This window comes from Suricata suricatta, chromosome 17 (genome assembly GCF_006229205.1).
Source record: "Suricata suricatta isolate VVHF042 chromosome 17, meerkat_22Aug2017_6uvM2_HiC, whole genome shotgun sequence".
Taxonomy (NCBI): Eukaryota; Metazoa; Chordata; class Mammalia; order Carnivora; family Herpestidae; genus Suricata; species Suricata suricatta.
The window spans coordinates 23,533,668-23,550,965 of record NC_043716.1 but is presented as its reverse complement, the minus strand read 5'-3'; the positions used below and the strand labels follow the sequence as shown (position 1 = coordinate 23,550,965).

The 17,298-nt window shown below is 53.5% G+C and overlaps 1 protein-coding gene and 1 long non-coding RNA gene across 2 annotated transcripts in view; both read right to left on the bottom strand.

Annotated features, from left to right (window-relative positions):
• Positions 1-731: 731 nt before the first annotated feature.
• LOC115282364 lies at positions 732-2,679 on the bottom strand. Its single transcript, XR_003904614.1, has 2 exons — positions 2,330-2,679; positions 732-2,243 (listed from the first exon to the last, which is right to left on the bottom strand). It is a non-coding gene; the product is annotated as an uncharacterized LOC115282364 (long non-coding RNA).
• Positions 2,680-8,825: 6,146 nt separating this feature from the next.
• Positions 8,826-17,298, bottom strand: part of CA4 (carbonic anhydrase 4) — an 8,730-nt gene continuing 257 nt past the window's right edge. Inside the window, exons 2-8 of the mRNA XM_029929065.1 lie at positions 12,769-12,822; positions 11,821-11,976; positions 10,977-11,122; positions 10,763-10,861; positions 10,428-10,494; positions 10,123-10,289; positions 8,826-9,142 (exon numbers count right to left, since the gene is read on the bottom strand). Of these exons, the coding sequence (XP_029784925.1) occupies positions 8,948-9,142; positions 10,123-10,289; positions 10,428-10,494; positions 10,763-10,861; positions 10,977-11,122; positions 11,821-11,976; positions 12,769-12,822 (884 nt within the window). The 3' untranslated portion in view covers positions 8,826-8,947. The remainder of the gene's footprint in view (positions 9,143-10,122; positions 10,290-10,427; positions 10,495-10,762; positions 10,862-10,976; positions 11,123-11,820; positions 11,977-12,768; positions 12,823-17,298) is intronic.

Here is a 17,298-nt window from a genome sequence, read left to right as displayed (position 1 = left end):
TCTAGAGCACAGCCCCCTCCCTGTACTGGAACTACCACCAGATCCCACACCCAGCGTCTCATGAACCTGCTTGTGCGCCAGCTGTGCCGGCCCGGCCATGGCAGCCTTGGGCGCAGCGAATGGTCACTCACTGTGATTGCACGGGTTTTCTTGGCTCTTACTCTTATCCCGTGAAGTCCCACTGTCCCTGTACATGTTGAAGGCAGCCTCTAGAGGGTATCTCAAGTATGTTTCTTTTTTTATATACATACAAATTTTTTAATGTTTATTTTTGAGAGAGAGAGAGAGAGAGAGAGACAGAGCCCAAGCGGGGGAAGTCCGGAGAGAGAGGGAGACATAGAAGCCCAAGCAGGCTCTAAGCTCTGTCAGCACAGATTCCCACGCAGGGCTCAGACTCACAAACCGTGAGATCATGACTTGAGCCAAAGTCAGAGGCTTAATCGACTGAGCCCCCCAGGTGCCCCTCAACTATGTTTTAAACTAATCCTTTGAGATGTCATGTGTGGTGTCCCCTGAGCAGGAACATCCAGTGGTGCAACACCACCACTGCCCCCCCAGATGTCCCCTCACAGAGTGGACACCAGGGGTGGGGATGCTCACTGGCCCCACATCAGAGCTGCCTGGGCCCCCACCACGAGCAGTGTTAGTGTTTACATGAAACCGCTCTTTCCATTTTCATATGCCATGTCCATAACTTTTATGACCTGTTGAATAACAAGAATTCAACCAAGTAAGTTTTAAAAATCTAACTGGCTTTATTAATTGATTCATGAATCAGGCAGCATCCCATCTAGCAAGGAGAGGGGAGACCCATGGAGCTGCAGGAAATAAAAGGGTTTTAAAGGCAGAAAGGGAACAGAAAGGAAATCATTACCAAAAGAATTGCATTGTTTTGGCAAGGTGACCTTCCTAAGGTCAACGAAAGGGGTCTATCAGTAAATTTCCCAGTGCTGAGCAGGAAATTCCAGGTTGACTGGCTAAAGGTTACATTCCTGGGAGACGTGAAACTGCAGTTAGGTTAGATATTAAGTCTTGGTTTGCTGACATTGACATAAGTGACTCCATTTTGGGCCTGAGGTTTTCTTTCTAACAGACCCCACTGTGAAACCCAGAGGCTGACTAATAAATGCCACACTGAACTCCAAGTCCTCCTCCCCTATGACCTTATACTTGGACCCAGCATGCCATAGCCGGCCCCTTTCCCTTAAGAAGTGTCTCGCAGGTGACCACTCAGGCAGTAGACCGAGGCAAGCCTGTCCCACATACTCCAAGCAGCTCCGGAGAGAGCTGTTAACCCCAAGGCTGCACATGAACCCACAACTTAAACTAGAGAGAAGATCCGATTTGACTTACAGCCTTATGGAGGTTGTGGCCCGTCCAGGCCCACAGAACGGAGAGGCACAGTCAGCTGAGGTCAGGATCGGGAAGCAAATTCCACACACAATGTCAGGGAACAGTTAAAGCCCAGGATCAAGTATCTCCTATACCCAGGCCCTACATGTGGAAACAGCTGTTCAAACTGTAACAAAACCAGGTTGATTGTGTCAGTCACAGAAGGAAAATCAGCATAAATAGAGCCTGGAAAACCTGGCTTATCTCTCAGGATTGCCCCATGGGCAAGGTAAATATTTAGTTGCAGCCCTGGAATGGTGCCTGCTAATTCTGTGCTTTGCTATCTTTTTTAAAATTCATTCATCTTGCAAACATCTGCCTTCCCGCATCTGTGTGGCCAGCTGAGGCATGAACTTCCAAACTCTGATGGCTCAGAGGCTGTGGCCCTTCAGTCTTCTTCCCTCAGGGGGTCTTGGTGAAGGAGAAGGTGGGGAGCAGACACTGAGGAGAGCTTCACAAAGGAGTCCCTTTTAAGCTGGGTTTGGCTGGTGTGTAAGCCTCACGAAAAGAACACAGGTAGGGAGGGGCAGGGGAGAGCGGCCGGATCTGGGGAACATTATCTCTGGGTGGCTAGTGACTTCTAAATGCGGGTTTCCCCAGGAAGCACTTCCAGGCCGAGATCTCTCAGCTCAAGGAAAGCAGCACAGACCGTAGAATCTGTCGATCTGGCAGCCACCCATGGGCTGCCAGGGACAAGGCCCTTTACACTCTAAGCCTCGGTTTCCTTCAGAAAAATGGTAGAGCATAGTGATGATCCAAGGAGGGGCTTGAGTACCAAACTGTGCGGGTCCAAGTCCCACCACCGTCATACCGCTTGCCAGTCACGAGTCCCTTGCATTTCATTCCCGCCTCTGAAAATGGAGAAGATAGAAATGCACATCTCAGAAGCTTGTTTTAAGAGTTAAGTGAGATATAAAGCATGTCAAATAGTTTTTACCTGAATAAACATTAGCTGCTATTTGTATACTGTTAGTTGTGAAGAGTCAGGACTAGCAATGCCCGGGCCTGGGTTCTTCCCATCCAGTATTGATTGAAAGCCTACTAGGTGCTTTATGCCATCTGGGCATGTATGAGCCCAACTTGCCCCACAGGTTGGCTTTCCCAGGAGGCTGACAGCGTTCAGTGCACAAGATGTTTATTAAGAAGTGCCTCTAGGACCAACACCTGTGGAAGAGAGCAAAGGAAGCGGGTCGGATAAGCACGGGGAGGAGGTGCCACCCATGCCCGCTGTAACCGTGACTGGCCTCACAGAGAGCTCTGGAGCTGGAAGGGTCCTTTGAGGTCATTATCCTCCCCCTACCCCCCGCTGAGCAGCCCTTGACTGGAGGCTGCCAAAAAAAGGAGTGTGACCTGGAATAGAGGGGCTTCCTTTCCTTGGAGAGGCCCACAACTAAAGGCGTTTGTGCTGCACAGCACTCACCCCTGGACAAGCCGTTCCTAGGGCTCCGAGCTGGACACACAGCATCCACCACAAACGGATGAAAATCCCTGCTGTTCTGAAGAGGGTGTGCCAGTGGGAGCAAGTTTCGAATAACTTGCTGTCAGGATTCAGTGAAATAGTGGGTGCAAAGTACCTTACAAAGGGCCTGGAATGCGGATACTGAAAGCTGAAGGTAGTAAAACAGATCAGGGCGATGGCAAGGTGAAAGGAATGAGAGGAAGGCTGTCAGATGGACGGAGGGAACTCAGCGGCTGGCGGCTGTTGGGCTCCTCTTCCTGTACTCCAGGCTGTGACGCCAATAAGCACTCCGACGCCCACAGTGTTCTGCGCCTCTTGAGTCTCTCCTCAGTTTGTAAATAAAATCCTGGCACCGGCCCTTCTGACCCCACCTGGACACGGCGCCCAGATGCTGCCTGAGGGCTCCTTTCATCAAGAGGTGGCCACTGCGATGGTGGGAATGGGGCTGAGGAAAGGACCCTGGCCCTCCGCCTCAGAGACGAGGAAGCCAAGCAAAGACCAAAGGAGTGAGGCCGTGGCGGTGACCTCTCCACGTCTTTGGAAAACTGCGGGGAGGAAGTCCACTGCCAAAAGGGCCTGCTCCACGGTGTGCCCAGTCACCCTCCCAGCTGGGAGACGATACCGGGCGGGGAGCGGAGCGGGGAAACCCCCTCAACCAGGGTGCTGTCAGTTCCTGGAGGGTGTGGCCAGTGGGAGGGAGAGGGGATGGCCAAGGAGGAAGTGGTGGCTGGCTCAGTCTCTGACTCCTGTTTTTGTCCACCCTTTCCTCTCGGCCTCAGTTTCCCTGATGTAGGTGGAATGAGGGTAGGGTCACTAGACTGGTAAATACAAAATCAAGACACCCAGTTTGATTTAAGCTGCAGATAAACAACATAATGTTTTAGCGTAAGTATGCCCCCATGCACTTTTGGAGACATACTAAAAAAAAAAAAGTGTTCTTTATCTGAAATTCAGATCTCTCAGGCAATCCGGGGTAGGTGCAGACTACATGCTGGGGAAAGCCTGCAGCCAATCCAGAGAGTATGACGGGTGAGCTGGCAGAAAGGGACCCATCAGAGGGCAAACGTGGTAATCTTGCTGCTCCCTAGGTAGGACCAGAGGCAAGTGAAACGTATCTCACAGCAGGAAAGCGGCAGGGGCTCTGGGAGGTCTCAGCTGGACTCTAACCTGGACCCCCACCCAATAAGGCAGGGACGTGAGAGCCGCAGAGCAGGCTGGGCCTCGGCTGGCCTCCCCCTGTTGTCTCCCCGTGCTGTTCTGGGTGAGCTTAGTCTGGTGGGGGGACTCTGGGCAAAGGTCAGGCCGGGGACCTGCCTCAGTGGACTGCGCTGTGTACGGGTGGGAGAGAGTGCTGGGGGGGGGACGGGGGGGCACGTCAGAGTGTCTGAGTGAGAAGTGGGCCCCCGGAGGGGTCTTTACAGCTCCTCCCCTGCATAGCCACCTCACATCTGCTCCTTACACAGGGACAAAGCTACGACTCCTCCTCGGAATTCTGACCTCCACACACTCTTCCCTACCCCCATCCCTGGAAGGGGCCAGTTTCTCTCTGTTTGTAGGTCCTACCCATCCTTCAGTGCTCCAATAAAAACAATCATACTGATAACTACAAATTATTGAATACAAACTCTCGCCAGACATCTTGTTTCATTTTTACACTGCCCTTATGAAGTAAATACCATCATCATGCCCAGTTTACTGATGAGGAAATAGAGGCTCAGAAAGGTGAATTAATGGGGCGCCTGGGTGGCTCAGTCAGTTAAGCATCCAACTGTTGATTTCAACTCACCATTCGTGAGTTTGAGCCCTGCATCAGGCTCTGTGCTGTCAGTGAGGAGCCTGCTTGGAACTCTCTCTCTCCCTCTCTCTTTGCCCCTACCCCACTCACTCTCTCCCTCCCTCTCAAAATAAATAAACCTTAAAAGAAAGAAAGAATAAAAGAAAGAAAGAAAAGAAAGAAAGATGAAAAAAGAAGAAAGAAAGAAAGGGAGGCAGAAAGGAAGGGAAAGGTGAATGAAATTACCAAAGGCTCCTCACGTGCTCTCCGCAGCAGGAGAACAGGACTCCAATCTAAGCGTGTGTGGCTCTGGGCCCTCCTCCCCCCGTGCCTGTGCCCCTCTCACAGCCTGTATTTTGTAGGCCTGGTACTGCTGTGCCCTATGTGTCTGCCTTGGGTCAGAGTCCTGGGGGAAGAGCACAGACTGGGTGTTTTTCTACCTGAATCCTCAGTCCCTGGCACAGAGGAAATAATAGTGTTTGTTGAAAGATCAAAATGTACCTTTGTCCCTTCCCTGTCCCCTGGCCCTCTCCCTCTCCTCCCAGGTCTCACGACAGCCAACACTTGGAATGCGAAGAGCCTTCCATGCGTCCATTCTCAGCTGGGGCTATGGCTCAGAGGAAGGAACCGGCTTGTGACTTGTCTGTCCTGTAGCTCTCCTCCAAAGGAAGCCCCTCCCCAGCCTGCCTGGGCCCAAGGGCATGTCCTTAGTCCCTAGAGGAGATAATGCCTTTGTCCCTGCTCAGATAAACAAACAGAGCAGTAGATGTGTAGTTGGAGGTGCAGGAGCAGCACCCCACCCACAGAGATGGGCCTGCCCTTCCTCCCAAGGTCACCAGCAGGAGCCTAGAGACAGCTAGGCCCAGTTAGATGGAAGGGACAAGCTTAGCCCATTTTGTAGATGGATAAACAGACCCAGAGCAGGGAAGCGCTGCTCCCAGGCCTGCAGGGCCACCACCTCCCCTGCGTCTTCCCACATGTAAGCACAGAGCCTCAGGGTCACACGGCTCAGGGATACTGTTCCCAATGCAGTCTCCATATAGGCGCACCTAGAGTTTTGCGACACGGTGGCCTTGTTGCATACAGGTGTGCATGTGCACGCTCACTTCACCGCCACTCATGACTCTGGGCCCCTATCGACCTTTCTACCTTCCCGTCCTCCTACCACCGCCCCACAGGCCCCAGGCACGGTCAGATCCGAGTCACAGGAAGCAGGACCAGCAAGTGTGCAAACTGAGAGCCAAGACGGGGAAGTTTATTTTCCAAGAATCATCTAAACACATGGGGAGTATTTTTAGCCCCTGGCTCCCACCCAGATGCCAAACCTAAACAGGGGCTAGAGAGGGAGGCCAGAGAGCAGCCAGGGGGGACAGGGTGGGACAGGGTGGGACAGATCCCACCTCACCCCTGGTCAAAAATCTCTCTGGGAACTGCCACAGGCCAAAAGTGGCAGTGCAAGCCAAGGAGGTTCAGAGAAGCCACTCCGAGTTCTGAGAGGTCCCCTAACCCCTCTCTGCCTCAGCATCCTTATCTGCGCAACAGAGAAATAACGCCACCCTTTATAAGGATGGTAGAGAGGCCCAAGTCTGGCCCTCAGCAGGTATTGGATGAATATGTATCCTGGGGAACCAGTCACCTCAAAGAAGTCAAGTGCCAACCCAAACTATCAGGCACTGAGCGTTCCTCAGGCCTGGGCAGCTGCAGTGAAGAGTGCATGTGCATGTGTGTACACACTGTATGTCCGATACAGTGATCGAGGGGCATCAGAAGTAAATGAAAGCAGGGCTGTGGGGAGGGCAGGCAGGGCTCTCTTTCTGAATAAGGGTGCCCCTGGTGACACCCTATCATCTCCCGCCACGCTGTGTCAGAAGCCAGAGTGGGTTGGGCACAAGAAACTTAGGAGCATCCTCTCTAGAAAGAGATCTCCCCAGGGTGGTGGGACAGCACGGAGGGACTGGATTTACTCCGAAGAGGAGGCTCTCAAGAATACACACCCCGTGAGAGGGATTGCCCGTCAGTCTCAGCCTCCAGGGTGTGGGGGCTAATTCCAGGAATGGCTCCTGCAGTAACTGTCAGGGAATGACCTTGCTATGAATCATGTGCTGACGGCACCTACTTAGCCTTAAATGCGCAGGGGAAGGCAGGGGAGAGGCTTGAGCCCTGGACCTGAACAAGCTGTGCCCATTCTGGCTCCCAGTGGCAGGTTTATTATTGTGGGGTCAGGGGGACAGGAGAGGGTCATGTGCCTCCTGCAGGGGTTCCCTTATGTGCCTTGGAAAGAGTTGGGACTTCTGGGTTCTGCTGCTCCGTTTCCACTGAATGCTGCTTTAAGGGCAGGGACAGGGGTGGGGCTTCATTGGAGAGGGAGCAGTTTGATTTCTGAGAGCCCCGAGCTTTGGGTGGGAGGGGGCGGGTACAGAAAATCTCAGATCCCCCACAGGCTGCACCAGGAACCAAAAAGAACAGGTTTGGTGCCCACACACCTCCTGCTGACACACACCACCTGCTGTTGCCATGGTGACCATAACACCACCCCCATGGCTGTGTGGTCACTGGTGAAGGGAGAGGGGTGCTTATTCTTGGTCACGAAGGGAAAGGGGAGGGGAGGCGTCTCCCTATCCCCAGGCTGAGCTCTGGTCAGGGGTTCTGAGGGTGTCAGGGCGGCAGAGAGAGGGCTTAGAGGTCACCTCTGCCAACCAGCTCCCCTCTGGAGAGCTACAGTGTGCCTGCCGGGGCCTCTAGCATGGGATAATGGAATCCCCGGAGTGCCTGACTAGCTCACACGTCTTGTGGGGAAATTCACCATGTACAGATGGTGGAGCCTGTTAGAGAGGCCGTCCCCACAGACATGGCCCTGACCTCCTCTTTACCTAGCAAGGTCCCTTCTCCCCTTCCTCCATCCCCATCCTCCTCCAAAACCCAGCCTTGCCCTGGATGATGAGAGCTCAGAGCCTGGGTCCCCTCAGCCCCGGGTTGCCTGGCTTGGGACCTGTCTCCCCAGTTTTGTGGGCCCTCTTGTCCATACCCGCTTCTTCTTGGTCTCACTTGCAAAGTGTTCAGAGACCTGTGATCCATCAACTCCTGGATCCCTGAAGCAGCCACCCCTCACTCCTCACCCCTAGCCCCTGTTTCCCAAGGAAGCACGTCAGGCTCTAGCTAGCTGTCTCTAGGGGCTCCCAGCTCTTTCACATTCAAGCCAGCATCCTTACAATGTCTTAGCGCACCGCCCACCCTGCCCCCACACGACTGACCTCTCCCTTTCCCCCCTCCTCCCCTCCCCCTCCAGCTCTCTTACACAAGTTCTCCCTCCCTCATTCCTCCCCAGCTGGCTGGCCTCCCTGCTGTTCCTCTGACAGGCTCCCTCCCCTCCACACATGAGGCGTCCGGATGACGAGTCAGCCCCTGGCTGCGGAGGCCTTCTCTGACCACCTCCCCTTCCTGATGTATCCTTCCCCACAGCTCTTACTGCTCTGATGCACGCACAGTGTGTATATGTTATTTGCAGTGACCCTAACTAGACTGCGGACTCCAGGAGGGCAGGCAGACTTTTCTTGTCTGTCTTCCCTGTCACATCCCCAGTGCCTAGAACATAGATGCTCAAGAAATATCTGGACAAATGACCCCCCTCTCACCGACCTTGACTGGGCTGTCCCACACACAGCCTGCACTCTCCTCCCCTAGGACAGATGAGACGGGCTGGGGTCTGAGCCACTTCTGCCAGGCCCCCTGGGTGGACTCCACGTAGGCTCCTCTCTTTTTTGAGCCTCGGATTCCCCCAATATACAATGAAGAAGCTGGATTGGAACTTCTCTGAATTTCTTTTCTTTTCTTTTTAAAGTTTATTTATTTATTTTGAAAAAGAGCAGGGGGAGGGGGACAGGTGGAAAGAGGGACAGAGAGAATCCCAAGCAGGGATCACAAACTGTGAGATCATGACCTAAGCCGAAATTAAGAGTCGAAAGCTTAACCACCTCAGCCACTCAGGTTCCCGGAACTTTCCTGGCTTTCACTGCATTGGAACTCAGAGTGGTCTTCGCATCTCTCCAAATGGGGTACAGAGAGTTCAGAAAAGGTGGGAGAGGATGCCCCTGGTCCTTGTTTAGAAGAATTATCCAGGCCTTAAGGCTCCTATCCTGGAACGGCGGTGGGTTGAGGGGAACAGAACAGAGATAGTCATGGAAACTAAAAACACACCTGAGAAAGGTTTTTCCAAAAATATATCTGTTTAATCATCATCAACATCCAAGCTAGGAAGCCTGAGGAATGGAGACCCCAGGCCTCTATGGGCTGAGAGCTGAGGTCAAGTGTCCAGAAGCGAGCTATCATCCAAGAAAGCCAGCCAACAGGCAGGTAAGCGTGGGGAAGAGCAGGGTTGGCAAGGGTAAAGGCAGTAGCTGTCCTGGCGCCCGAGACCTGAACACCAGGCGTTGGCCCCGGCGCTGCAGGGGCCTGACATTATCTGTCATTTTCAGTTTCTGCTCCTTGTCGTAGTAGAGCTTCGTGGAGAACTCAGCGATCTGTGGAAAGGGCAGGGCTCAACAGGGGGCAGGGAGCCAGCAGAGCTGCATTCCCTGCTGTGTGACTGCAAGCCAGTCACCTTGCCTCTCTGAGCCCTCATTATTAAAGAGGGTCAGAATCTAACTCTCAGGGTTTTGTGCAGGTGAAAAGAAAAAGGGATATAGAGTGCCCGGCATTTGTGGGGGCTTAGCTCCCATTAGCTCCCCTTAGCCAGGAAGCTAAGGGCACGCAGCTCACAGGTTTGCAGGCCCATCATCATTGATCACTGCTATATTATCACTGTTACTATAGGACGTTGGTTCTCAGACTTGAGTGTACAGGAGCATCACAGTTGTAGGGGGGTGACGGGGGTGCCCCGCATTGCCAGGTCCCACCCCCAGAGTTTTCAATTCAGCAGGACCGGGGTGAGGCCCAAGAACTGGAATGTCGAGCAAGTTCCCAGATGATGTTGATGCCACTGGTCCAGGGACCACTCTCTGAGAACCACGGCTCTGCGACGCAAGCATCACTAGAGCAGGGATTTGGGCACTTTGGTTCACTGCTATATACCCGGAGCCTAGTGTGTTATGAGGACTCCGGCACCATTTGTTGAAGGAATGGACTTTTTCCTACTGTGGTCATCCTCAGCTGCTCCTGGCCAGCCTTGGACCCTCCCCCAAGCTGACCCCTCTCCTCAAGACACTGGCTTCCTGCCCTCAGCTGCACAACTCCCATCTACTTAGGGGACAGCATGGGAGCCTTTTCTGACTTCCTCTGCCATAGTCTCCCCTCCAGCCTTCAAACCAGGGGATAGGATAGGCAAGACCTATCCTGTGTGTCTGCCCCCCAGGGGGTGTCTATGGATTCAAGCTGCAGTACCTCAGCTCCCTGGGAGGACCCATCCCCACCCCAATCCAGCGCCCCGCTGTGGGGATCCAGACAGATGGTTTCTGGGGAACTGGGTGGTGGGGGGCCGTACTCTTGGCTGAGCCTTAGGTACCTGGTTCTTGTGGAGCTGAATGCGCTCCTGGAACACAGTCCAGACAACCTTCTCTTCGCAGCCTGGAGTGGTAAGTGAACCCAGGTAGCGGAAGTAGTGCCTCAGTGTCTCCTTCTTGGGAAGTAGGTCTAATAGGCTGATGCTGTCTTTCATTGTGGTGTTCATCTCTGGGACAGAGGGAGGAACAGAGGATGCTGTCAGTTGGTGGGAGAAGGAGGGGAGCCCTGGCCCAGGCCATTGCATCACCCCAGCCCTTCCTTTGTAGAAAGAAGTCTCCTTTTTTCCCTTCACCCCCAGACACTCACCGGGTTTGGAGACATATGACAGTGCCTCCACCAGGGGCTGGAAGCCAGGATTTTCCTCAGATCCAGCCTAGAACAGAAGAAAAGGGGGCTTGACAGGGACATGTGGAGAACCAGGTGTGACCACCAGCCCGTTCTTCTGGTCTGTGGCGGGGAGGGCAGGCAGCTTCTGGGACTGAGGCCCTGGGAGGCTCTGGGCTCCCCACCTGGGGGCATAGAAGTCGCTGAGAAACAGAGGGGAAGTCGGGACCCCACCAGCAGCCCCCTGCCTTGCTGGAATCCCAGATATCTGGATACTAAGAAGCAGCCTCTCAGACCCTGGGGGATAAGGGCCCCACCTCCACAAAGAAGGCCAGCACTGCAATCTCATCTTTGGAATCCTGGGCCTCTTTCTCATTCCTCGATGTCCCCTTCTCTTTCTCATGTACTATGTGCATCTGGTGGGGAATGAGAGGAATGGAGAGAGGGCCGTGAGGGGGGTTGGACCACCTTCTTGCCACAGGCGTCCACCCAGAGCCCAGCAAGGGCACCGACCCGGGAAGGGGCACTCACCTCCATGGCATACCGATCCCCATTGAGGGTGTGCTCTGAGCCCCCATCCAGCTCCTTTGACCAGTGCAGGTGCAGCTGCTTGGCCCGGTACCGGGCAGCCAGTCCTCCTCCAGCGATGGAGGCCTCTTCCTCCAGCAATACCATCACTGGAGGGCACCAGAGGGGACAGAGTCCTCACACCTGCCTCTCTAGCCTGTCCCAGTTCCGCCCAGGCAGAATCTTCTCTCCTACCTGTGACCCTTCATAGGCTACAGGCCTGGGCCCGTGGGGGTAGGATGGGATGGGACAGGTGACACAGCCCAGACTTTTCGCTGGCCCCTTATTGGACTCTTCGCCTGACTCTCCCTCTGCACTTCCCCACCGCCCCAAACATGCAGTTTGGCCCCCACCCTGGTGCCCTGGTGTCCTCAAGGGAATATCCAAACTCCTCAGCCCTGGGCCCAGTTTGGCCAACCCTGGGCTGACTCTGACCCCTCCTAGCTTTGCTGTCTGTCCGCCAGGCACATGGAGCCACACACAGTTCCCTGAACACCCCAAGCCATTTCACACCTCTGTGCCTTTGCACATGTTGTTCTTTCTTCCTAGAATGCTGCCCTTCCCCTATGCCAGACTGGTCTGATTAAAGTACTGAAAATACTATGAAGTGTTCCCTCCTTTTTAAGGCCCTTTCTGTTTCCCCTACCCTGCTACTGCTGGGCTTTGCAGCCCCTCCTCAGCAAAGGTGGACCTGCACCTAGTGGTCCCTGGAGGTGCCCACCCCTTCCAGTTTTCTGAAACTCAGGAGTCCCTGAACCAGGTGCCCATGTCTGCCCAGGGTCCCCTGTCCCACCTGCCTGAGACCCACCTGAATGCCCATTGTTTTGGACTTTCCACTTTTGCTTCTTGTCATAGCCAGAGAAGGAGAAGGGTCCCAGGTTTGAGTCTAACTGTGCCTCAGTAGTGACAATGTTGATGGGAGACTGGCGGCTCTTCTGGCAGTCTTCACCCCATTCGCTAGGCCCTGAACAGGGTGGGCTGAGAGTCAGGGGCACATAGCACCTCTTCAAGTTCAAGGAGGGGAATAGGAAGGTGCTTGGAAGCTGTGCAGAGGAGTCCCCTGGAAGGGTGCTTAGGAAAGGACTAGTGCTGACTAATGTCAAGCATTATCTGAGGGCCAAGAGGCAGGGAAGCAGCCTTGGGGGAGGCTAATTCCCTGTGGCCAATTGATCAGGGCTTGGGAATGGGGCAGCACCATTCAGTCACTGACACATAGTACAGACCAGAGGAAAGCAGACTGTGGGGACATGGATCAACATTTGGGGGGAAAGTTGCAAAGGACAACCTCCCAGGTCCACTCAAAGAGTTAGAACAGAACCAACTCTTCATTTTTCTTAAAAGAGCAAAATGTGGGGCACCTCGCTGGCTCAGTCAGTGGAATATGTGACTCTAGATCTCAGGGTTGTGAGTTCAAGCCCTACACTGGGTATGGAGCCTATTTTTTTAAAAAAAAGAAGAGCAAAAGGTATCTACATCTGATGCTACTGCTGATTTATTTGATAGAAGACTATCCTCTTGGGGATAGTGATGGAAGATGTCAGGGACAATTCAGGTCACTCTACACTCCCTGTCCCTTGAGCACCAAGACTCTGTGTGAGTGTGTGTGTGTGTGTGTGTGTGTGTGTGTGAGACGAACTGATATCCGACTAAAGGGCCATCATTACCCTTATCCTTACCACCTTCCCTGGGTCTTCATTTTGACTTGGGCTGTCCCCACCACACAGAGAGCCCTGTCCTTAAGACTCGCTATGCTTACCTAAGCAAGCAGAGCTGGAAGCCTTGGCTTGAATCTCGTAGCACCATTTTGACCCTGGAGTAGAGAGAGGAAGAATATGAAGCCAGTGTCAATGTATTCGTGCACACATATGACTCTAAGTATGCATTTGAGCTCTGTATGCACCAACAACACTGTGTGTGTGTGTGTGTGTGTGCGCGTGTGTGTGTGCGTGTATGCATGCACAGGTGTGCACATGTGTATGTGGACATGGTGGGTCAGAGGCTAGGAATATCCATGGAGTCAGAGACCCCTTTGGGTTGGGATGGAGCATTCCTGGAGTCTGGGACAGATGGCCTAAAGGAAGGAGGCTTAAGAAAATATAGGGATGGGACAGAGGTGGCAGAAGCAGCCAGACCCCATGTGTCTTGACCCATGGCACATCATGCTCAGGGCACTGTTCCTCAGGCAAAACAATCACTCCTGAGAGGCCTTGGGGGGACCCTCTGAGGCCACCAGCTCTACCCCAGGGGCTGGCCTCCATGCCCTCCTCCAGTTGCATCTCCCACCCTAAATCTGGAAGGGTGGTTCTGGGGAGAGCACAGGAGGAGGATTAGACCCAGTCTCCCTCTCTGGGACAACAGAGCCAGGTTCAGCCTGGCCGCCTTCCCAGAGTTGATCCGGATGATGGAAGAGATTAGACTAGCCCCTCCCTGGAACACACACCCTCTTGTGTTATTAAGACCCATTCTAGGCTAAACTCTCACAGCCTACCAGAGAACGCAGCCAGGGCTTTTCCCCTGTCCCATCACTCCACAACCCTGGTTCATAGGGCCGATTCAGGTTCTAATCCCAGCTCTGGTTCAGGGCTGTAAAACCAGCATCTCTGAAAAAGGCTGCACTACAAACCCACCACACTAAATGCAAGATGTTACCAGTAGGGGAAACTGCAAGAACAGAGCGAGCACATGGAACCCTCCGTGCTTTCTGCTCAGTTTTTCAGTAAACCTAAAACTGCTCTACAAGTACAGTCTATTGATTACAAAAACAAAAACAAAAACGCTGCAGCAGCAGTAGGGTGGACTTCTGGCTGGGCCACTTAGGAGCTGTAGGTTCAGGGGCAAGTTACCTAATCTCTCTGAGCTTCAGTTTTATCATCTGTCAAATGGAGCTACTACCATCCACCTCACTGAGCTGTGGGAGGATTAAATGAGAGATGGCGGAGTGTCCCAGGCAGCCCTGAGCATAATCAACTCGCTAATGAGTCCTTCCCTTCCCTGGCCTCCCTCCCTCTGGCCTCAGATCAGTGCACAGATGGCCAAAGCCGAGGCTGGGTAGACAGGAGACAAATGAAGTGAGCTGGAAAGAACTCAGGGATGAGAAAATTCCTAAGAAAAGCACAGCTTCCCACTCAGCCTGAGCTAAGGTCTCTGAGCATTTCCGCCCCCTTCTTGCCTGGCTGCCTCCATCCACCCCACCTCCTCTGGAGTCCCCGGAATGAGGATTCAGTGCGAGGGAGACAGGGGGAGGTCAAGTTCTTGGGAGAGGAAGGAAGGAGCGGCCTCAGGCCAGGAGAATGAACATCCACAGAAAACAGGGTACCTTCTCATTCCGGCCCCTCAGAGTCAGCTAGGGTTTTTGAGTTTCCCAACTCTGGGTCAAAGCTGGCTCAGCCTCATTCAGAGTCTGACAGTCCCTGCAGTGTCTTCCCCACAACAATCCATCCCCTGCCCTGGAGTGGGCTCTGCTGTCCCTGGAAATTTTTGCATCTGAAGAACCCCCTTGTGGGTCAACTCCGCAAGGAGCTGTGGCCACTTCGCACCCAGGCCCCTCTCTGCAGGTGGATAGAACTCTGAAGTTGGAACCCGTTCACATGGCCTCAGTCTTGGCTCGGCCTCTTACTTAATCTCTGCAGGAGAATTCATTAACTTTTCTCAGCCCTCCATTCTTCCTCAGACAGAACAAACTGCTACAAAATACTCAGGACTTTGGTCAGTGTCTGAGGAGACACTGAATGACATGGAAGGTCATTCGCACCTATAGGAGGCTCCTCGTTATAATTATCCTATGTCTTGGGGCGCCTCGGTGGCTCAACCATACAACTTCGGCTTAGGTCATGACCTTACTACTCATAAGTTTGCGCCCCGCATTGGGCTCTGTGCTGACAACTCAGAGTCTGGAGCCTGCATTGGATTCTGTGTCTCCCTCTCTCTCTCTACCCCTCTCCCACTTGCTCTCTCTCTCTCAAAGACAAACATTAAAAATTTATTTTTAAAATTCTTCTATGTCTTCTCCTTTCAAAGGTCCTAAAGGCAGACGGGGTTTTCAAGGTTGACTGGAGGCCCAAGGGAAAGCCATTCCAGGGGAAGCACTGTTTAAGTCAGCGTCTTGAAGAGCAGAGCCGCCTCTCAGCCTCCCCAGGCTTCATCTGATTCAGACTGCATCTTTCTTAGGAATTTGCTCTTCTCCGGACTCTGGCTATAGCTTCTGGTTTTGTAATTGTGACCTTTGCTCCACTGTCTTAATCATGGAGACTTTTGCCCTGCTTGGCTGAATGCTCTTGTAACTACCCTCTTCTGGAGGCAAGAACCAGGAAAACATAATGGTGATGAGGCCAGGGGTCAGGTCTATGTTCATGGGCTTGCTCCTTCAGGCAAGAGGTGGCAGGGCCTCAAACCAGCTCAGGTTCCTATATTTATTCATGAGAGGACCGTCCTTGCAAATAATTATGAGCCTGCTGCCTCAGTTCATCTCCGCAGGGCAAGAGAGGTGCCCCACGGACAGATCTTGGCTCCAAGCTCCAGGTTTTACCTAAGTGACCTGTTCTGACCAGGAATACAGTAATAGACATAATCACCATCACCAATAACCCGGCCACTGCCCCCCACTCTTGACTTGCCCGCCACCCATCTCCTTTCTTTTTTTTTTTAAAGTAGTTTATTGTCAAATTGGTTTCCATACAACACCCAGTGCTCTTCCCCACAAGTGCCCTCCTCCATCACCACCACTTCTCCCCACCCCCTTCCCCTTCAACCACCCATCTCGTTTCTTCAGAGGTGACTGAAGAAGTTCTCTGATGGACCTTGCTCAAGCTACCCTCCCACAATCCTGGAAACCAGCTCAGCAGAAAAGCCAAGTTGTTCTGGCAAAGTCTCAGCAACTCCTGGCCAGGGTTCTGGGCTCAGAAGATCCTCTCTGCTCCTTCACCTTCCACGTTAGCAGATACTCCGGGGAGTCTGCTGTGGAGCCCCACCACTCCCCAGCCTCCAGTGTCCAAGGGGATGAAGTGGGTGGAGAAAGGCAGGTCCCAAAATAGATCCCTGTCAAAAAGCCCCAGCCCTTAAGGAGAGTACAGCTTGCAAGAAGGGGCAGCTGAGATAGATTCCTGGCGGGCTGGTCCCAGGCATCACAAGTCATCACGCCTGCGGTGTTTGCCATATGCCACGGAGGCACTGCACTAAGTACTTACACCCATTATCATATTTGAATCCTTAAAACACCTAAAGTCAGAATGACTATCCCTATACTGTATATGAGAAAATTGAGATTAAGTGATTTACCCACCACCACACAGCTACAAAACAACCGAATTAATTGCAAAGTGTTTCTTTTTTCTTTTTCTACTAAGCCCATTTAAGTAGCTTTCAAGCTCCAACTTTAGGTAGAAATTTCTTCACATCCTGTCTTTTCTCTTTTCTCCTCTCCTAGAAAGAAGCCAGCAGTTTCTGCAAGATTCCCCTCATTCCCCCTCCCCCCAAACCACACACACACACACACACACACACACACACACACACACACACACCCAGCCAGCTAAATCTTTCCTGCAAAGGGCACACGCTCTCGCCTCTGCTCCTGAGGGCACCCTCACCATTCACTCCAAGAGAGGAGCTTTGGAGAGGAGGTCTGGCTGGGTGAACCCCTATGGGCACTATCGGAGGGGTAGCTGAGCTGGAGCCTGGCAGATGGGGGCTTCCTGAAAAGGAGATGGGCCCCCGTGGGGCCGGAGAAAAGATGCCTCCCCGAATCCCTGGAAGTACTTTCAGCTCCTTATCAAATATTAACACACACTCCCCGCCACCTCCCACCTAGGCGAATAATTAAGAGCTCGGCCACACATTAATCTTTACATGTAAATCACCCTGGCCGGAAAGACCGGCTCGGCCAGGGCCTCGGGTCTCCCAGTGTCCCCGGCCTGCAGGCCCCCAGTATAGAGCTGGGGGCTGGGGAAGTGAAGGGGGCCGGCAGCCTCAGTCGATAAGGAACCCAGGGTAGGAAGCGGGGATACCAGGGACCCACCGCACTCAATCTGTCGCCAGTGTTCTGGGAGGGGGACAGCTCCTCAGCACAGAGCCCTGAGACTGCGACCGTCTGAGGAGCAAAGGCGCACGCAACTCCAGAAAGGGCAAGGACCGCTGCGTGCGTCCAGGCGGGTGGGAGAAGCATCCTCATCACTGACGGTCACGGTCGCGGGGCCGAGGGCCCCCAGGGCCCCGCGCGCACCCCGCAGCCCCGCACACGCGTGCACACGCCAGGCTTGCAGCCGCACGTGGCCGTTCGTGGGCGCCCAGG